The sequence below is a fragment of the Megalops cyprinoides genome, chromosome 20 (assembly GCF_013368585.1).
Source record: "Megalops cyprinoides isolate fMegCyp1 chromosome 20, fMegCyp1.pri, whole genome shotgun sequence".
NCBI lineage: Eukaryota > Metazoa > Chordata > Actinopteri > Elopiformes > Megalopidae > Megalops > Megalops cyprinoides.
In genome coordinates, this window is record NC_050602.1 from 24,511,409 (window position 1) to 24,532,500 (window position 21,092).

At 41.8% G+C, this 21,092-nt stretch overlaps 2 protein-coding genes across 3 annotated transcripts in view; one reads left to right on the forward strand and one right to left on the reverse strand.

Annotated features, from left to right (window-relative positions):
* Positions 1-5,842: 5,842 nt before the first annotated feature.
* Positions 5,843-11,355, reverse strand: acadm (acyl-CoA dehydrogenase medium chain). Its single transcript, XM_036554750.1, has 12 exons — positions 11,263-11,355; positions 10,327-10,426; positions 10,148-10,245; positions 9,993-10,062; positions 9,803-9,903; positions 9,503-9,583; positions 9,138-9,268; positions 8,819-8,927; positions 8,548-8,688; positions 8,259-8,354; positions 7,710-7,958; positions 5,843-7,361 (listed from the first exon to the last, which is right to left on the reverse strand). Exons 1-12 carry the CDS (start codon positions 11,275-11,277, stop codon positions 7,290-7,292), a joined length of 1,263 nt encoding a protein of 420 aa, XP_036410643.1. The 5' UTR covers positions 11,278-11,355; the 3' UTR covers positions 5,843-7,289.
* Positions 11,356-18,583: 7,228 nt separating this feature from the next.
* slc44a5a (solute carrier family 44 member 5a) overlaps positions 18,584-21,092 on the forward strand; it is a 95,901-nt gene continuing 93,392 nt past the window's right edge. For both annotated transcript variants that reach the window (XM_036553952.1, XM_036553951.1), the window contains exon 1: positions 18,584-18,762. In XM_036553952.1, the coding sequence (XP_036409845.1) occupies positions 18,726-18,762 (37 nt within the window). In that variant the 5' untranslated portion in view covers positions 18,584-18,725. The remainder of the gene's footprint in view (positions 18,763-21,092) is intronic.

Below are 21,092 nucleotides of genomic sequence, written 5' to 3' on the forward strand. Positions count from 1 at the left end.
GAGGTAGCTTTCTTAATTTTCCTCTGCCTCAAGCTTCTGGCTTATATTCACACATACGACACACTTCAAAGATGCAAGACTAATTACTGCTCCCTTCAAATTCTAGGTGAATATTTCAACACACCCTCAAGTCTTTTAAAACATCAGTCACAAGACAACAGGGATTATTCTTTGGAAGCAAAGTGTGACGCAAGCTTTTTTAACAGCAGATTCAGGCATGACTCGTCTATTATTAGTCGTGCCCTCTAACTGCAACAAACGGGTACAAACGTCTAGTACAGGCTGTTTCCCTGTTGAAATAGATCAGGATCAGCAACAAAACATGTATCCTGGAAGCCTGACAGAACTTCCATTTCCACTGTAAGCAAAGTCTAACATAATCCCTGCAGAACTCCCTCTAAAAGCAACAAAGTTACCTAAAAAAACAGTCTCACCTAAGCTGAAAAGATGAGGCATCACATTTTGCCTCTTTGGTGTCTGATTTTGCAAAAAAAGATTGAATGATTCATGCACACGCTTATTATTTATTTGAGATTGTGAGGCTCAGGTTTCTGCTCTTTGGTGTGTAAGGCAGTGCATTATGGGTAACATAGACAGTGAGAGAGAGAGAGAGAGAAAGAGAGAGAGAGAAATGCATCAATGTAGGAGGATTAGAACAAGGTGCATGTAGGCTCCTCTTACCTGTACAGGGGTCAGCTGTGGGTTTGAGTGCATGTTACAGGATGCTAAACGCCCACTTCCACTCCCAAAAAAACGGGGGTTGCTCTGCACGTGGGAGAGGAACGGGCCAAAGGCTCCCTGAGCAGACACACCGCACACATGACAGATCTGAAGGGGAGCTGAAAAGCTTGGCGAGGGGTGCGGAGACTCCCACGCACAGCCCTAACGCCAAACGTGCCTCTGCTGAAAGAATAAACGTGAGAGTGGGTGAGTCATCGGATCAGAGTTTCTTGCAGTGTCTGCGGAGCGCGGCACATGCTTGCCCATGGCTCAGGACACCAGAGCATCCCAGGACATACCGGGAGCCGTTTCCACAGTTTAATCTGATTACAGGAATGCAATTATGTGTGCTATAAAGGATAAATAACTTATTATTATATTTGTCTGCATTATCCTCTTTGAGCATAGACATACACCCCACACACAAACACAAACACACACACTCAGCCACAAAGATTACAAACTGGTGATGACACTCAACCCTACAGTGACAGCACGTACACACACAGAAATGAAGGTTGCTGAGGTCTAACCGCGGGGTTGAGATTGAAGCTGTAGTCTAAACACTAAACAAGGAAAAAAAGAATCAGGACAAGCAAGTGCCTTGTACCCGTTCCAGCTGGCACTTGCAGTGAATCTTCAGTGCCCTTCATTTTGTAAAAAAATCCATAGCTGTCTGCTTACCTCTGACTCATGCCTTTTTGGAGACTGGGAAGTCAGTCTTCCCTCTCCGGGAGAGTAAACTATTCTACTGTCTTCCTTTCACATCCCCCCCGATAAAGGGCTTTCACAAGGGAGATAACACTGTGGACGTAAAGGTGCAGGGGGAATTCTAATGCGCAGATGTGAGGATGAAAGCACTGATGCAGAAGTCTGAAAAGCAGGGACAGCGTTGTGGGACCTCCACTGCCACCGCCGCCACCGCTGGGCCCTGCAACCCTCCGCATATCTTGCCTACTTGTTCTCCTGGAATTTCACAAGGCCTCTCTGTGGTGCACTGCCAAATACTACTGGAGAAAGTAGGCCAGCCACCACACAGTTACTGCAGGGATTCCCCACCAGTCTGTGCATGAAGAGTCGAAAATGGGCTATTTTTAACTCTTGGGAGCTGAGTCTCTAGATCCTTTATTTTCACGAGAAAGTGACAAGCGAGGCCTAGCTTTGGATTCTACTTCAGCATGGAGACCACTATCAGCGACCACCATGCATGGCAACGTACCATAATTGCAAATGATGAACTTAAATTCGAACATTAGCTTGACATCGGCAGCTGCTTGACCCCAAAGCTTTACTTCTACTCTGTTCAGGATTTCTGAGCTCTCTTGGTTCTTCTTTCATGGCCATCTTCCCCAATATAGCATATCCAGGTGGGTGGGTTCTGCGGGACAATGTGCCCTGATTTAATTTAATCTTTTCTCAGATATTTAAAATCATTCACTCGGCACAAGCTCTGCCCGATATACTCATTTATTCGCTATGCACATGGAGGATCTAACCTTGAAGTTAATTTTGATGTAGAGCAGGGATCTTTGGGGTGATTCCCACGGTCGGGAGGGTGTTGTTCCCATGTCCCACTGGGGCACTTTGCTACCCGAACCATTCTTTATTTTCCACTGCCCTTGAAAAGTGTGAAAAGGAGACATGAAGAAATGCCTGGTTGTAGCTACTGAAGACTGGGGCTGTGGTCCACTCTTACAGAACAATTTCTCCCTATGTTATTTAACACCGTGCACTGTGCACATCAAAGTCAGCCAGTAGTTTCTCTGAGAAAAAGCAGTGACTTTAGCACCCCCTGCCTGAATCTGAGAACAAAATGTGCTTCTGATATACTTTTGGAACATTTGGATGCATTGCCCGAATACTCATATACTGTACATAGGCAGTTCAGGTATTATGAAAAATATAAATATCAGAAACACCAAAAAGAACAACCCAGCACTGATTGTGCGCTTGAATTTCTTTTGTGTAACAAGAAGAAAACTTTTGAATGAATTTATCAAGGGTTCAAATATATTTGGAGGCCATTATGTACTGTATGTGTGTATCTACATCTACTGTTTATTAGGGGGCCAAAATGTCAAGTACATGTTTGAGTTCATACATTATCATATCTTTACAAGGGCTCATATATGCACATGGAAAGAATATATATATGCACATGGAAAGAACACTACATATATACATGCACATGTATGTCTGTGTGTGTGTGTGTGTATTCTTTCTCTCAGTCTGTCTGTATATCCATACATCTCCTCCCAGCTGGAAGTGCAGCATCGGGCCAATGGGAGTAATAATCACCTCCGGCCCTGTTGTGTCACTGGAGCGCAGAAACATTGGAGCTGGCAGCATGAGGGGGAACGTAAATTTGATTCTGAGAGATATAATGTCCGCCTGAGTCACTGCAAATGAATTACTTCCTGGCCCTGGCGAAGGCAGAGAGCATAGGGAGGCAGATAGTGATGCATTGCACTCTCAGTTACAACCGGGGTGAACCAGGGTGCTCTACGAGCACACACACAGTGAATGAGAAAACAAGGGGAAAAAATACAAGATTTAGACAGAGACAGCACCTACCAACACATGCACACATGGAGAGACAGTATATTCATACATGCGCGCACACACACACACACACACACACACAAAAAGAAAGAAGTATCCAGAATATCTGAGCTTTTAACATTTGTGACATATGCAGGTGACGGTCCAAAGTTACCTTTTAATCAGTAATACTATTAAATATTTGGCACATAGACATTTTCTACCATTAGTTATCTCAAATACAACCTGTAAGAGTGAGGGCTCAATTTTTTCCAGTAGTCTAAGCCAAAAGCAATGGTCATAAGTAACTCATAAGCAACACAGAGTAATGTAACACCACAGAAAACCTGCAGCACATGGCAGCACAAGTGGAAAATAGGCTGCAAAACAAAACCTTCTAAAGAGCTGGAGGTGTGAGGAAAGTGTGACTGTGTCCCGCCTAATACGAACATGTGTCACGTTAACTTTAAAGTCTGTGGTGCAACGGTATTTTCCACAAAAATGGATAACGGTGACTGAAATTTCACCGCAAACGTTTCGCACAGGTCGAGATTAACGTCTGACTCGCCCCTCTTTTTCGTTGCCTCCCTGTCGAACCGTTGCCTCAGAGGAAGAGGAAAACAGCAACATTAGAACAAAAACAGAATGAGCCCATTGCTGAATGTCCTATGACGAGTTATTTTACTTAAAAGAATGAAATATTACCCACTATTATGGATGTGGTGGCAGTGTGGTGTAATTTGTAATGAGCAGGGCTCGTAACCAAAAGGTTGCTGGTTTGTTTCCCCACTGGGGAACTGCCATTGCACCCTTGGGTAAGGCATTAATCCACAATTGCCTCAGTAAATATCCAGCTGTATGATAAAACTAACTTACGGAAGTCGCTCTGGATAAGCGCGTCTGCTAAACGACAATAATGCAATGTAATGTGGGCGCAGTAAGGGTCACTCAAGATAACATTTGCAGCAGCTCCTTGTCATCTGTCACTTTTCATTCCCGCTGGGTTGTTTACTGCAGAAAGGCATCATTTCCTGTCAGTGGGTCAGTTAACACATGACAGGCAAAGCAGTAGCTCTCTGTCATAGACAACCAAGTGTTTTGGTAAATATGACCGGTTTACCAAAATTATTAGTTACTGTCATTCATATGGAAAGTGAAATTAATTAAATGAGGTGACAAGCCGCACAATGGTTTATTCCTGTTCATTTTTAGTTTCAGAATGTCTGTTTGGGTTGGGAATGAGTCATCTGTTGGTATTCAGAAAACCTGTGGCACACTGTTCTCCCAGCCATCTTCCACTGTGTAACTGGAAAGCTGTGGTCTGAGCAAGAGCAGAAGTGTTATCAAAAGTAGAGACATACTGAGGCTATTTATTGGATACAAAACCTCCCAGGTGCTAAACCTAGAGAACGATTTTACTCAGATATAGTACTTCCCTTTCTCTCTGCTTGTTTACCATGTAGAAGCAGAAACCCATCCTCTCTTTATTCTCCTGTCTGTTTAGCAATGTGCTATCGATGTTCACGGTAATGCGTTTGCTCACCACACATTCTCAGCTTTTTTTGTGCATATGAAATTCCCTTGTGTTTTCAAACTCTGCTTTTTGAACATTCATTCTACCCAAACATAAAACCATAACCAATTACTTTTCTATTACTTAAATGACTGACACATTCAATGTATGCCTCCTGCACCGCTGAAACTTGCATGGTTTACAATTAATCACTTAAGTTTAGCAGTTTTGCATTTCGAAATGAAAGTTTGGGACACACATTACGTATAGTTCAGAGCTGAGAGAAGAGGCTGTCCAACGCAGCAACACACTAGCTTTAGAATACTACAGTGGCTCAAGCAATTTGAAGCCTCACATACCAGCGACACCCTGTGGTAGAAGGGAGCCGTCACAGACACAGCAATGCAGCCACTCAAGGAAAGTGTAAAACAGCCTTCCAACTGAATCTTGGCCTTGCTATCCATGTAAATTCAGGCTGCAATTTCAGCCACTTTTTCACTTCATATGCCCATTTCAGAATGAGCTATGGAAAGCGGTTTACTTTAATGAACACCCATTTTGAATCAACAGAAACTGCTCATGGGATGTGGGATGACATCCCTGTCAGAGCTTGGATTTTTCAAACTGCCGTAAAACTTTGATGACCCCATTTCCTTTTAATATAAAATCTTGTCATACACCATGTAAATTGTGGAAAATGCCAACTTTGATTAATCTACATGAAGCCAAACACACCACAGCTGGCTAATTTAAGCTCTGCTATAGCCTTTACCAACGAGTCTGCATTTCATTTATATGGCACCTAGGTTTCAAAGGATTGAGACATTTGATTTTTCTGTCATGTCATTAAAATATAGTTGTAAATACTGACAAATTTGTGCAAGCTAACTGTCAGTTAATATACTTGACAAGCACACATAACTGGTGAGAATTCATTTATTTAGTCACAATACATTTAACAAAAGCAATCTGAGGTGTTTTGTGTCATTAGAAAAAGGTAAAGAGTGAATTCTTGCATCTGTTCATTTGTTCATCTGCATTGTTTAGACATGGGTTGTTCAACCTCTTTACAGGAACAAGGCATTCTGATGGAGTATAAGGCAACCAATTTCCTATATAAATGTTATCCTGAGCAGCATTAATGATAACCAGTCATACCCCATGAAAAAACAGTTACATGCTACTATGCTGAAATAGGGTTGCTCACTTAGTTTGACACCCAAAACCAACATTTCAGCCAAAAGATCAGGGATTAGGAACACCAGTTTGAGGTCTGTTCTCCCAGGTTTCAAGCACACCTAGCATTTTTAATCAGAGAAAGTCAATGGGACAGATGGTTACTTTAGCCTCAACAGGTCAAACACACTGCATTTAAAACATCAACTTTGTTCAGAAAAAGTAGCAACACAGAAAGACCACTGAATAAAGTGATGAATGGGTGAATGATGCTTGGGTTCAGGGTTTCAGGGTGTTATGGCTTTTCCTTCCTGTATACACTTGCCACAACGTCACGATTGATTACCTTGCTGCGCTATTCTGCCAGCCATTTGGCTACTGGAATTTCTGCTCATCCATCTTGCTACCTTCCAACAGCTTAAAGTGGCAACAAAACCTTGCTATGCCAACTTGCAACAACTTTTCAGCAGAACCAGGCACCATTTAAACCAACAAGCTAACCAAGGGGTAGTTAGAACATTAGAGTCTTTGTGGCTGTCTGCTGATGGATACATCAGTAACTTTATTTTGCTGGACTACAAAGCAATGCTATGACCCTGACATTTAGCCTACAGTCACACCACAAAAACTGCTATACCTTGCCATGTGTTCACCAGCAAAGGCAGCAGAAGTACCCATGCCTCTCAATCGTTAGCTACGACGGTAACAGATGGAGCTCTGGTTAGACAGGTAGCTGTCCAATAATATATATTCCTTAGCCATCTATCCTTAAGGAAAAATTCTAGCTGCCAGCTAAATAGATAGTTCATATACTGGCAGATTCCACTGATTAGCAGGGGGACAAACCATTTAACTATAGGAATGAAATGATATCTAGTCACCTAAAATTGTTCAGTTGGCATTTCAGCAATCTCTCCTGGCTAAACTCTTCAGCTGACAGAAAGCCCTTCCTTCTGCTGGTTTTCCTCCTTTGGCAGGCAGTAAATCATTTTCAGTTTAACTCCTTTATGACCACAATTTTCAGTGTAAGCAATAAGGGAATATGAGGCCCTCAAAATGGCTGCACAGTGGTGCGAGATGAAGTCGATGAATATTTACAAACTGCAGCAATGGAAGACTGTGCTTCACATGTGCCAAAAAGTTGGTTCGAATCAAAAAGTATGCAACATGTATATCTCTTGTTAAGTGCCTTTCCAACTTTCACTTAGTACTTCTGGAGATTCACTATGCTAGTCAAGAATTGCACTCTTCATCTCAAACATTAATCCATTTATACTTTACATACAGAAAAACCTTACAACAGGGAAGACTGCACATTTCAGGGACGGTCCCATAGTGTTCAGTTCTTGTACTTCCCGATATGCTCACGTGATATGATCAATCTCTGGATCTGAGCGGTGCCTTCGTAGATCTGAAACAGAGAGAGCTCGTTGAACAGCTGCCTCGAACACAGTCTCAGAGAGGCATCAACTGGACAAACAAGGTGCAGCAGCAAGTAGCAATGTAAACCTCAAGGGACAGTGTGCAAATCAAGGTTCCTTAGAATGCTTCCCGGGGGGGGGAGCAGCAGTGAGCGTGTTGGTGCACTCTTACAAGGGATAACCCTTAAGGAGGGGCAGCCTATGCAGAACCTCTTAGCCACAACGACTTGCAAAATAATGTATTATAAGGGATCTGCAACAAGCTCAAGGGGATATCCATTTAGCCAAATCTGGCTTACAAAATGTTTACCCAAACACTTTCATTTGAGTGCACAGACCTGATAAATTTTGGCATCCCTCATCAACTTCTCCACAGGGTATTCGCTGTTGAACCCGTTCCCGCCAAAGATCTGCACGGCGTCGCTGGCGACCTGGTTGGCGATGTCCCCAGCGAAGGCCTTGGCGATTGAGGCGTAGTAGGTGTTCCTGCGGCCCTCGTCCACCTCCCAGGCTGCTCTCTGATAGGCCATTCTGGCCAGCTCTACCTTCATCGCCATCTCCGCCAGCAAGAATGACACTGCCTGGTGCTGCGGGAGATAAGGAAAGACTCTCTAGACTGCACAATGAACTTCCAGATTAACAGTTATATGCCTGGTCACCCTACCCCCCTCATTTTCCCCACCCTCAGAGAGAACCTGCAGCAGCTTTTGCTTAAAACACAGGTACCATTTTGCCTGAACAGTTCCAACAATCAGCTCCACAAAACTCCATCTATATCCAGGAACAATGCACTAGATTTAAATCTGGTACCATCGGCAAGTGTTACACATTTATAAAAATATTTATATGATATGATCTTTGCTTTGGGTGCAGTAGTGACCCCTTACCTCAGCAATGAGCCTTCCAAAGGTCTTCCTCTCCAGGGCATATTTTGAGGCTTCATCCAGGGCCCTCTGTGCTAGTCCTGTCGCCCCTGCTGCCACCTTCAGAACAAAAGCCACTTTATCAACTGCTCACAGATGGCACCGTTTCATTTCTAACTCAAACAGGAAGTCAGGACTCCAAGGGCACTCGTGTTCAGGGCACCCTACTCCTAGTGCAGTGTTTAACACCCAAACTGACATAACCAGCATCACTGGGATGCACCAAAAGACCTGACAAGTTTCTGCAACTCACCGGTGGTCTGGTCTTATCGAAGGCCCCCATGGCAATCTTGAACCCAGCTCCCTCCCCAATCAGAACGTTCTCCTTGGGGATTCTCACGTCTTCGAAAGTGATGCCTCGTGTGTCTGAGCACCTCTGACCCATATTCATCTCCTGCATGGAGCGGCGCAAAAGGTTGAAAACCATTAAGTCAACTTGAAGTACAATGCAATAGAGCACGCATGTCACTAAGGGTCACTGAAAGCCTGTTAGCACAATTTTGGGGGCAGTCCAGTTTTCATACCTTCCTGCCAACTTGGACTCCAGGGGTGTCTGCATCCAAAATGAAGCCTGTGAAGGCCTTGCTGGCTGGGCACTTGGGATCAGGGTCAGACCGAGCCAGGAGGAAATACCTGCATGCGCATAGAATGCAATTTCATTGCCAAGGAACAATCTAGCAACATATGCAGGCAGATTAATAAGACTCAGGGTCTCATTAGCAGAGTCCGACAAGTCCTCCTGCACATGACCGCTACAGCTCTTCAAAGGTGCGCAAATCTGCAACAGCTTATTCAGAGCATCCTCTGGTACTGTGCCATTGCGATTCTGAAATTGCACCTCACCAGTTTGCCTTGCCTCCGTTGGTGATCCACATCTTCTGCCCGTTTATGATGTACTCGTCACCTTTCTTCACTGCGCGGGTTTTGATCGCAGCCACATCAGAGCCCGCCCCTGGCTCAGTCACACAGTATGCCTGTCAATCACATCAGTTTAACTTAGCTGACCTCCAAAACCAGGTCAAATGAGACTGATCACATTTCTCTAAAGGCCCACAAGAAATGAATATCATTGATACTGGGACACAAGATTAAAATGCAGCAGAAAATCCACAGGTTTTGAGCTGAAGTCCCCATAAATACAAGTCAGTTCCCTGCAACTGGGTTACTACAATTACCCTACGGTCTCTGGCTCATGCAGGGAAACTTACACACATTAGAGGTTCCTCTGTCATTCTTCCCAAATACTTTTTCTGCTGCTCCTCATTTCCTGCAATGATGACTGGCATTTGCTGCAAGTAAAAACAAAGCAAGATGCAATCAATTGTTTTAATACTAAGCCATTTTTCAACATGCCACAATATACACTTAAATGCTTGACCATAACTTGCGGTGGTGAAAGTTATTGGGTCCAAGCAAAATTATAAAAAAAAAAACACAACGAACGGGCAATTGTAGCATACTAAAAAAAAAAAAAAAAAATTTAACATGAGGAAATGAAAAGCCCTTACACCAAGGGAGTTTGCTTCAATGGCAGTCTGAACACCTGTGCAGCCATACGCAAGTTCCTCAGTGATGAGGCAGGAATCAAATATACCCAGACCCATTCCGCCTGTAACAGGTAACAAAGGTAATTAGGACAGGTGTAACGACTGAGAAGCTGGGGCCAAAGGTACTAACAAAGTTAATATGATCTCATACCACAGTCTTCAGGAATGTGGGAATTCATCAAGCCAAGTTCCCATGCCCTCTTGATGACTGGGAAAGGATACTAGGAGAAGGACAAAAATGCATATTAAAACAAATGCATGATCTGGTTTCACGTCAACAACGCACACAGAACCTGCAAAACTCACTTCACCACTCCTGTCATATTCTGGGGAAACAGGCACAATCTCCTCCCGAGAAAACTTCCTGGCCAGCTCCTGGAACTCCTTCTGCTGGTCAGTGAGCTCTGCAGAGAGATCGGATGTCATTTCCTTTACAGTCAATGTGCTGGCAATTGCAGGTTATACACCAGCTGGATTCTACTCACCGAAGCAAAATCCTCCATGTGACGTTTTCACAGCGCTGGTTGCTGCTTTTGCACTGGTACTCTGCAGCCTCAGTCCGGTCTGCACACTGGCCTTGAATACCTATACGAATGTATGCAATACTGTTACTCCCTTTAGGCGCGGCACAGAAAACTACAGCGACCGCGTTAACAGGAAGTGACCCCGTTCCGTCACCAGCGCTGCGGCCCAATCCAGGAGACCAGCTGAAGTGCAAGTGAAGGCGTTATGAACCAATTTTTCAATGCGCTTAAGTATATAAGCCCTTACAATCAAGGAAAATACCTGTCACTGTAAAGATCACCGTTTGTGCCAACTTGGCCGTTTCTCCTCTTGACCCCAGTACCGGTCAAGAGCATACATAAACTTTGCGTACGTAAGCTACAATCTCTTGTGGCAAAAAACATTCTAGTTTTCCTTCGCTTGTCACAGGGTATTGTGCCAACATGCTCGGGTAACGCTGACTGGCTTGTTTGGTAACGTTTACCTTTTATTAAAACTAGGTTTAAAAGCAAAGTGTACACGCGTGGCCGTTTTTTGCGGTTAGCGTATGTGCATAGCTAACGAGCTAGCTGTTAAACACAGCGAATGTGATTGCTTTCTTAGCTAGCTGACTAGCTATAAACATACGTTAGCTGGCTACTTGGGACATGACCATGCGTGTCCATGTAATTTAACGCCACACACAAATTTTAGAAGCATTACTAGCCATAAAAAATCGTGAAAGCTATGTTGTTGGCGCATTTTGCGAGGCAGTGGTTCTATAACGCTACTGCTTGCAAGACAGCGCAACGTCAACACTGAGGAAATCATATCGGTTGAAAAAGAGAGAAATGTTCGCAGTAAAGACGACGCTGAATCCGTACCTACAGCACAACAATATGCAAACGTAAAGCCTAAACAAAGGCATTCGGTTTTACCTTGCTGAACAACATTGTCGCTCTCCAGACACAAACCTCAGACGTAGCCCAAAACCTTGAATGCCCGAACAACCTTTATCCTGGAAAAAATAAATTGTAGAGCCAATTGCAGCCGTGTGTTTCTGTCATGTGGTCCCGCGACGTCTGCGTTCCCCTTTGCCCCACTTTCTGCAAGTTTACCCGCGGCTATCATGTTCTATCCGGAATTGCGTACAAGCACTAATCCATATTTTGTATGGAGACGCTATTGGTCTCTGTTAGAAGCTGTTGTAGAAATCCATGTAGCATACAGATCTGTGAATCTGCGCAGCACCTGCGCTGAATTGACGTGCGTGAACACAGTGCAGGTTACTTAACCTCCTCGTTGGCCGCGCTGCTAGATTACTTGTAGTATACATAGAAGTTTCAGCATTCACAGGGATCATTTCATAGTGAAATTTATTTGAAAATTATTTGGAAGTCTTATATTTTGTCAGACAGGAAATGTGATGCATGGAATACATTACTCATCTAAGTAACTTTCTAATTATCTGCCATAAGTTATCAGTGCCTTACTGTGATCCTAATTATGAAACGCCCTTTCATAAGGATATTTATCTAACAGTTTGACAGCAAGTGTGTATCTGGGTGTCTTTCACAATAGCGGAAAATATCATTTGTAGAATGTTTCCTCAAACTTTCCTTGCAGAACCTGTGATTAAATTACCTGTTTGTCTGTTTCCTCCTTCCTTGTTCTGATTATTCTGTTTTAATGTGCACAATGTTGTTACACCATTTCAGTTTGAAGATTCTATAAAGAAACATCTCTGCATTGTCTTTATTGCCCATTAGTAATAACCTGTCAGCAATTTTGTATTGCCTGGCTATCATTGATCGTGAGAAGCAAAGGCATCACTGGATTCTTGTACTGACACAGAGGCAGCGTCGCTCAAAACAACACTACTTTGACCTTTTAGCGCACCAGACACCCGTCCGTTGGCAGCCATGTTACATTTTTCTGTGTGACAAGGCTTTGACAATGACAATGACAAGCCCCCTCTGCTGACTCTGTTGGCCGGCATTACGACACCAAGCAGTCAGAGCAAAACAGTGCAAGAGTGTTATTTCCTTTCTGATAACCTCTGAAGTCCCCAATCCACATCACCTATGCACAATTACTGTGGTAACTTGTTGATGATGTTAATGACGGTCAGTGGCATGTTTTTATATTTTATATTTATTGTTTGGATAGGTTTTTTTAATGTTTGCAAATGTATCTTGAGGATCCTCAGCTGTGTGTTCATTAATGTTATGAAAATATAGATCTATCATATCAAATTATTTTGTAATTGGATAATTGATTGTCAATGTCGATGTGTGAATGTGTCCAAGGCCAGCCATTGGGTAACAAGCCAGGCATGCCTAATTAATGGTAGCTCAAAGTGAGGTGTGTGAGAGAGATATAGATGTTAGTTTACACTGATTCTGGGAGAATATTGACATGTTTGCTAACCATGGATGGTTTCTCTCTGGTGAAGCTTTCTCCTTCTATTGTTTTTGTTTGTGATGTATCGGTCAGAACCTTAGAACTGAATGAAATGCATACAATTGCATGTTCAAATCAACATATTATGTAGGTTAACTAGTGTGTTTTGCATTCTTCTGAAAAATCAATTTTATTGCTGTGGTTACTGCATGTTATGGTATTCACAGCAATTGATGTGATTTTCCAAAAGACTCTACAGACATACTGTAGTATTGATAACAAAAGTGAAATGTTACATCTGTTATTAGTTTACAGTAAAGAGGGGGTGGGGTGTGGGTGGATGAACATGATAAAATATTGTTCTTATAAACAATTTTGCATGGCTATATGGCTGTACATTGTTGTGTGCACATAGCCATAGCAACCACATGTCTTTCATGCATACTATAAATGAAATCAGAATATTTTTTCTTACCTTATCTCAGTTTAGCCAGAGTCATGAAATACCAGTTCCTACTGTAATAGCAGTTTGAAGCGGGATTACATTACATTAGCTAGGCAGACAGCTTATCCAGAACAAACTAAATACATTATAATTTTTGTTCTTTATACAGCTGGATATTTGCTGAGGCAATTTAGTTTACGCAGCTTGCCTAAAGGAACGACAGCAGGGCCCCACCTGGGAGTTAAAACAATGAAATTTAGGTTATGAGCCCTGCACCTTTCCACCAAGCCATACTGCAAATGCATCATGAACTGTGATATTTATGCCCTTACACCTGAAATGCTACCAACGTTTTCATACAAACTAACAAATCAGTAAATGGAATATTTGAACTGAGTGTACAAAATAAAATTAACTTTCACTTGTGTATGTGTGTGATATGTGCACGGAGTTCCATTAAGTGGACAGAGCACGCAGTTCAAAACTGAGCTGAAGTGACGGTGTTGGTTATATTTGGACTCCATTGTTCGATTTTACTGAAGCTGCACTCCTGTGTGCTTTTACAGTCTGTCATTCCTTCCATTCAATTTCATTTATTTTAAGTACACAATTGATGTTATATTCTGCCAGCACAGACGCAAAGAATATATCACCCACAAAATAGCAGAATTCCACTTCAATTGTTGTAGAATACAGAGTAAAACTCCAGTAGAACAGTAACACCTATGAAAATTAGTGCATTTGAATTTCTGCAGATGCCGAGTCTGATTTGTTAACACGTTCAACCCTCTAAGGTGTTTAGCTTTCTGTTGCACACCTTCATAAGACACTGTTATACACAAAGGATCTATTCAGGCTTGTTAATTCTTACACCTGATGAATGTAAAGCAGCATTAATTTTTCGCATAGTTCATAGAAAAAAAATCCTGGCTATGACAAACGTTACTGAAACTGCTTGTGAGGAAGCTGGCTGATGCTTCTTCCAGCTGCCTGCACCCCATCTGGCATGCACTGATGCCCCATCACATAAAAACCTTAAACCTTATGAAAAACCATAAACATCTGAGGGTCTTCCCATCATGCCTAGGGAACCTGATCCCTCCATTGTCATGATATGTGAAGAAGCTGGCTGATACTTTTCCCATAACACCCCTCCTACCACTGACTATTGCACTTTAGAAGAGAAAATTTAAACCATTCTTCTGTGGAAGAAAAGAGATTTTTAAAAATTTTCTATGCCAGAAAATGCAGGTTCATTCTGAACAGATACAGTAGACACAGGCAGAGTAGTGTTCTCATAGTATTACAGTACAATGGAGTGTAACCTGCATTTGGAGTTTGTGGCCCACCTGATACATGCATTCTGACTGCTGTCCTTTGGAGACTGTTCTCCTACACCGAAGACACTTGCAGACCCAGCTGCAGCAGTTGATCTGAGCATCATTAATCCTGTTCCTTTCACAGCCCCTCACTCTGCACTGTGCTCTTCTGGGTTCAGCTTTTGCAGTTTTACCAGGGGAGAAAAAAACACCTGTTCAGGGAAAACAGGGGAAGAAAGGACGCTACTCAAAAATGCAATATCTAAATATATGGAGATACTTACATCATTACCAAATTTCAGATCTGATACACATTTTATAATGTATTATAAGAATTGTCTTACAAACACACAAGATGAATTCAGATTTATTTACCCTGTAATGTATAGTATATACTTTTGAGTCTGTCAAAAATGCAGTATGTATTGTATATAATATTGTAATATTGACATACATTACATCTTCAACATGTTGAGGAGATGACCACATCAATGAAGCTAGATGAAATATTATTTCACAAGGGCTGTGCAGTGCAGAGTATAGTCGAGGGTAGAAAGTAATTGTTTTGGATCCTATGTTGTCTCTAATAAAAAAATACTATAAAAATACTATCTATGGATTATGTGAAATAAAGCACTTTAAAACAACGTCAATTATCCTGGCGACCTCATAATTGTAGGGAGTCTTCTTTTCATTCATTGCTTCGTTACCAAAAGGAGAATGGTATGCTAACGACAGCATTTAGTCATCAAGTCATCATTACCCCATCTCGCTCTCCTCAGGAGGTAGAAAATGCCACTCTGTAATACCATGCATTTCATGAAGCGGCCATCTTTTCATCATTGCGCCAAGTGATGGAATTAGAATATGCTATTCATTGTGTCATATCACCGCCAGTGGCATTAATGCCCTTCTGAGGCCTTCTGAAATAATAAAGACAAAATTGAAATGTTTTTCTCCTTCCTGAAGAGACATGATGGAAAGATGTTTATTCTGTGAAGTCCCTTTTCTTCAGGGTGCAGTGTGATGAAAGCATATTCTCTGGGTTGGATGGATAATATACATATGTTTGCCCATAGAAATAGCTTATATTTATCATTTTACACGCAAGTATGAAAAATGATGGGATTAAACCTTAGTGGAATTCTGATAGACTGTGAGTTTGTTGGCTGTGAATTTGCTGGAGCCACTTCAGGAGCAAGCTGTATAATTGGATGGGTGTGAATAATTGGTTTTGCCTCAGCCATTACACAGACACTACACCTTAAAATAAGTCTATTTTCCTGCTGTTCCTTACCTTACATTTTAATTGTCTTGTAAATGTCTACTTACTAAGCATCAGCTCACCGCAGAAGTGTGAAGTGAGTGGATTTTTGAGTTCTGACTTGCATCCTGCAGTGAATCAGTATTTTTTTTACAATGACAATATTTTCCTCAAAGCATGTTTAGGTGGCTGTCTTGGACCAATCAATTTGTTTATTTACAAGAAAGTTGTTGGTTTGTAAGATTTCAGCTTAAAGGAACAGTGATCCCTTTAACCTTGCTGCCCCTGCCTTCATTTCCCAACAGGCATAGTGAGGTCCTTTTAGCCTCTTCTCTTCATGTGCATCAAAAAATGCATTCTGGGAATTGTATGAGATGTCATTTATCATATTGTTAGTCAGGAACAACAATAAAAAATAAGTTTTGGTATGGATTTCCATTATTAAAGGTTACAACCAACACATGCATTAATGAAATAGTTGTTAAACTACACATTACACTTTTGTTTTTGTTAAACCATTTGGTTATACTCCTCTGTTTTAAGGATAAATGTGAAATTTTCTTTTTTTTATTGCTGCAATGCAAATTTAGGCAACTTTGGAGATGGAATTACTGTTTAAGATGAGCTAGCTAGTCATGACCTGAGCTGGATTTCAGTCCTCCAGGATTGAAATATTTTCATGGGATCCCTGTGTATTGTGGTGTGGTGAAGCATAGGATTAGTTTGCATTTGGAAATGTTGTAGCTACCTGCAGGCTCCCCATGGATCCTCTCCCTGAGTCTTCAATAACTATGAACAATCTGTTCCTCTTTTGTCAGACTGAATTTATAGCAGAAAGACAAAGCAGACATTATAATCTCCAAAACATTTAAGGTAAGAGCTTGCAGACAGTTGAATTTTATTGCTCTAATTTAGCCAGAAAAATCAGTGAAAATATCAAATATTATAAAGGACTGCATGTATTGGGCACCTTTCAATGATCGAAAAGATCTTTACAAGGAAAGGTGACTCTTCTAAAATGCTGCCAGGTGGCAGTTGATTCACAGTGACCGTTACACAGCAGACTGCTCACCCCACATCAGCTGAGAGGGTAGGAGAAGGAGGAAATTATTGTGTAATTAAATATGAGTTTTTCAGAAGGCCATACTGAAAGAGATTGAATTTAGCCTGGACAATGGGGAACCCACCAGCTTGTGTAAATGCCATGGGACCTTTAATGGTGAATAGTTTAATGGAGCCAGAACCGTAGTTCAATGTTCCATTTGAAAGACAGTGCCTCCCACAGTACAGTGTCTCCATCATTGCACTGTGGGACATTGGTCTTCTGGTCGGGCCCGAGAGAAGATTGCCCCATACTAACCCATTAACTTCACTCAGCAAGCTGGTTTTCAGTATCCTATCCAAGAACTAACCCAGCTTCCTTTAGCTTCATCCATCAGGCAGGAGAGAGACTGCAAAGCAAGACTTTATGCACCTTTCATAAATGCACATAGATTAAAATGCTAGGTACCTAACTTGCTTATAGAAGAATTGTACCGGGTGCAGCATTATAACATACGTTTGCTATGCGTCCATGACTACAGAAATTGAAGTTGGGTACACGGATTCTTGTGAACGACAGAGAGCACGATTTCCCCACTAGAGGGCGCAGTAGTCATGCATAAGTACAAGATTTCCATTTGTTCTCGCTGAAGGCTAAACCTTTTTGTTACTGACCGATACTCCAGAGCTACATGATAATAATTCTGTACATTTAATGTACGACATGTCTGAATCAGGTCATGACCAGGATTGTACATAAGAAAATCCATAAAAGGACAAAAAGTAAAATGGTTGAAATGTTTCTACTCTTGAATTTAGGTTGTCCTTTCATATTAACATGACATATCTTTTCAATCTGCCAAATATGTTAGTCCTTAGCCTTACAGCAGCTCATCTTTAGATGGTGAGAATGCTGAACAATGTAAAAAGGATTTTTTAATGAATATTGAAAATATTTCATTAATTTGAAATGAATTTCACAGTGAGCTCTTTGTTCAGCCAAAGGCTCTCTGAGCTGTAGGCCTATATTACTGCTAATTTCCCGGCTTTGAGGTGTACAGCGTTGTTACTTACCCACAAAGTGAGATTATGTGCCAATGACATGCGGACTGATGTAAGGCATTCTTTCCTTGGCAGTGATTCCGAAGTACATAACAATAACATAGATATCATTGTAACGGACCACCCCAATTTTCAGGTTAATTCAGTTGTATTTATTGGCATGAAAAAATGCACCAATGTTGCCAAAGTAAGTGTTGAAATGAGAGCTGTAATAGTAATAACAATAACAACAACAACAATAATAATGATATTTACATTGAATACATTACTAATAAATAAAATAAATTAACAATGAATTAAAATCACCAAATAAAATAGTTCTGCATCACTGCATCTTTTGGAGAGGGGCAAAAAACTGCTGCTATACAACAACTGAAGCCACACTGCTTCTTCTCTCCCGGGTTGAATGGCAATCTCTTGGTCGCTGATGTCTCGATGTCTTTGTTTCTCCAAACAAATGTAAGTCGGGCTAAATACCACGCAGCAAATGCAAAACAGGGTGAATACCTGACGTTTGTGAAAGTTGAGCTTATTTCATCAATCAAATAGTTTTGAAATAACGCACACAAACATACAAAGAGAACAAAGAAATGTTTTGAGAGAGGAGTTAACATGACTGGAAAGACGCGCGGCTCCTTTAAGAGGACTGTTTGTGGCCGGGTCCCGGGTCCCAGCACCCACACTCCACGCTAGATGACGCTTCCCCCTGCTGTAAACATCGCTGACGTTCTGCTGCGTGGCTCGGAAACGGAGAGGGGTCATTATAAGCCGAGGCTCGGGTGAACAACGCTGTTCTCACACAACTCGCCGCACATGCCATCGTAACAAAACAAAGACACACGTCGGAATCGCTCTGTCCGCGGCGCAATGGCAAGAAGAACAGAGATCCCGTCCGCTTACTACGGTGAGTATTTCGATAACGCTGAGCTCAAGTTCCCTTTGTGCAAGACTTCAAGCGTCGGGGTTTTTCATTGGAATCCGAATGCCTATTCAGGCAGAACTGTTACTTGACATAGCATCGCTCACTGTCGCGGCCAAACTGTAAAGGCACATAGAGTACTGCTATCACATTATCTGTTTGTTTCTATTGTGAGACGCGCTTGTTATTTATAACATAACATATGAACAATTGTAATAATTCTCTTCTCTGCATGAACAGAAAAACAAAAATTCTCCTGCTTGATTCATTCTCCGTATTTGACACACATTTACTGTGGACTTTGCTCGTCGATGTAACCGAAATAACGGGATGGTTCAGAAATGAATTCCTCAGTTCAAGGCTATGATAATAGCCGGTCTTGTCAAGCGAGTCAGTCTAGAGTGACCGATGTCACGACTGAAATACTGTTGGAGCTGCAACTTTGTGTTGCTAAGGATAGCGAGCGCAGCCCTCCTATGCGCGAATCTCGGTAGGCACTGAATGATCTACAGTAGCCTATCAACTGAGAGTACCCACTTCGGTGTGGAAACGTTTCTGCTCGGTGTAGGGCGATGGTTTCTCATTCAAACCATTGCCCTGTTTTGGATTGGAACGATCGACTTGTGTTTACAATCCTGAACAGCGGCGGTGGTCAGCAGCACGTGTAGGGTGGGGGAAAGGGACAAACATCTAAAAACAGGCATCCGAGATGCGGTTTTTGGTAGAAAGAATCGATGCGATTCATTCAACTCGCATGTTCAGTGTAACGCTTGCAATTGTACATTGTTTTCGATAACGAAAAAAAAACATTGGGAAGAATCAGAACTGAGGACAGCTGAAGTCATTTAAAAATAAAATAGAAAGCCATTTAATGATTGGTGGTTGTTAGTATCTTTACTGGACTTGATAAGAACGGTCCTAGATAATGTGTTTTGTGGACAATGAGCGACCCTGTGTGAAAATGTATGTGCCGAAGACCGGACATGTTAGAGTCTGAATAAATTGGGATTGCTCTGTATGGCATGGGAATAAATGTTATTCATTGGAATTGGCACAGAACTGTGAAAATCCAGGAATATTTTGAGCTCAAGGTCATATTCTTAAAACATGCCTGAGGTGTCAATGTGTGAGGTGGAAAAAACATGCAGGTTTACAACCCTGTTCCAAGGGTCACCCTCTGTTTTCTGTGTCACCCTTAATAACCTGTATTCTTAGCAGTCGTACCACCAGTAAACCACTACCATTTAATCCCATCGCATGTTACCATTTTCATCACAACACCTGGCTACTCTTCGGATGTAGATCACCTCTATTTTAAACAGATGACTGGCTTAACCTAAATGTCAGTGGTTAGCAGGTGACCGACAACTCTCCCGGGAAGAGGTGACTTAGGGTGGTAAAGAAGACAGGCTGGTTAGCAATGTAGTAATGGGAGACTGAGGCTTCATGAACCCTATAGTGGGCGGTGCCACCATGAACTGTCAATCACTGACTTGTTTGAACCAATCAGAATACTTTGCTCTTCATAGCCAGATACAAAGGTTGTTTCAGTTCACTGATAACACACGATTACCTCATCTGGTCTGTGGTTTATAAAGCCTCAGTTTCCCATCATGAGTAGACAGACAGGACCACATTTGGCAGTCACCAATATTGTCATTGAGATTTGTTACTCTGATAGATAGTTATCAACAGTATGTATTCAGGAGTGGCTGGCTGGTATCCTGAGAATGCTGCAGTTTGTTTGGGATTTGTGTTATAACTGTAAAATCAGCCATTACTGTTCTGAGACAACAGAATGGTCATCAGCGCTCACAAAATGAAACTTAAGAACAGATTTTCACAATAACCATAGCAGCTACAGAACGAGTTTCGTTTTGGCCCAATTTGCTGGAAACCAGGTGAAGAGAACACTGTAGTGTTTAAATGTCTAGAATCAATACTTCCGTGACAAAGGCTATTATGTACTGATATAAAAATATGGCACTGCTTGGTCAGTGCAGGAAAAACACATCCATAAGATATTTTCAGTATGGACTTCCCAGCTGTAAACAGCATGCCTGTGCTGTGAAAGTGTACAAATGTACAAGTTACCCATCGATCATTGAGTTAAAAAAAAATAGAAATCGTGCGGCTTTTAATTTTTTTTTAGACAGTCATAGAAGAGCGGCCAGCTGGACGCACTTTTGATTGGACATGATTTCTAATTAATGCTCCAATCAAAATGCTGTATTGACACTCCTGAGCTGGTTTTGACAGCCAGGTACCACTGTTTTGTAATGCGTTGCTTTGGAATGCATACTTCTTTTACTAAT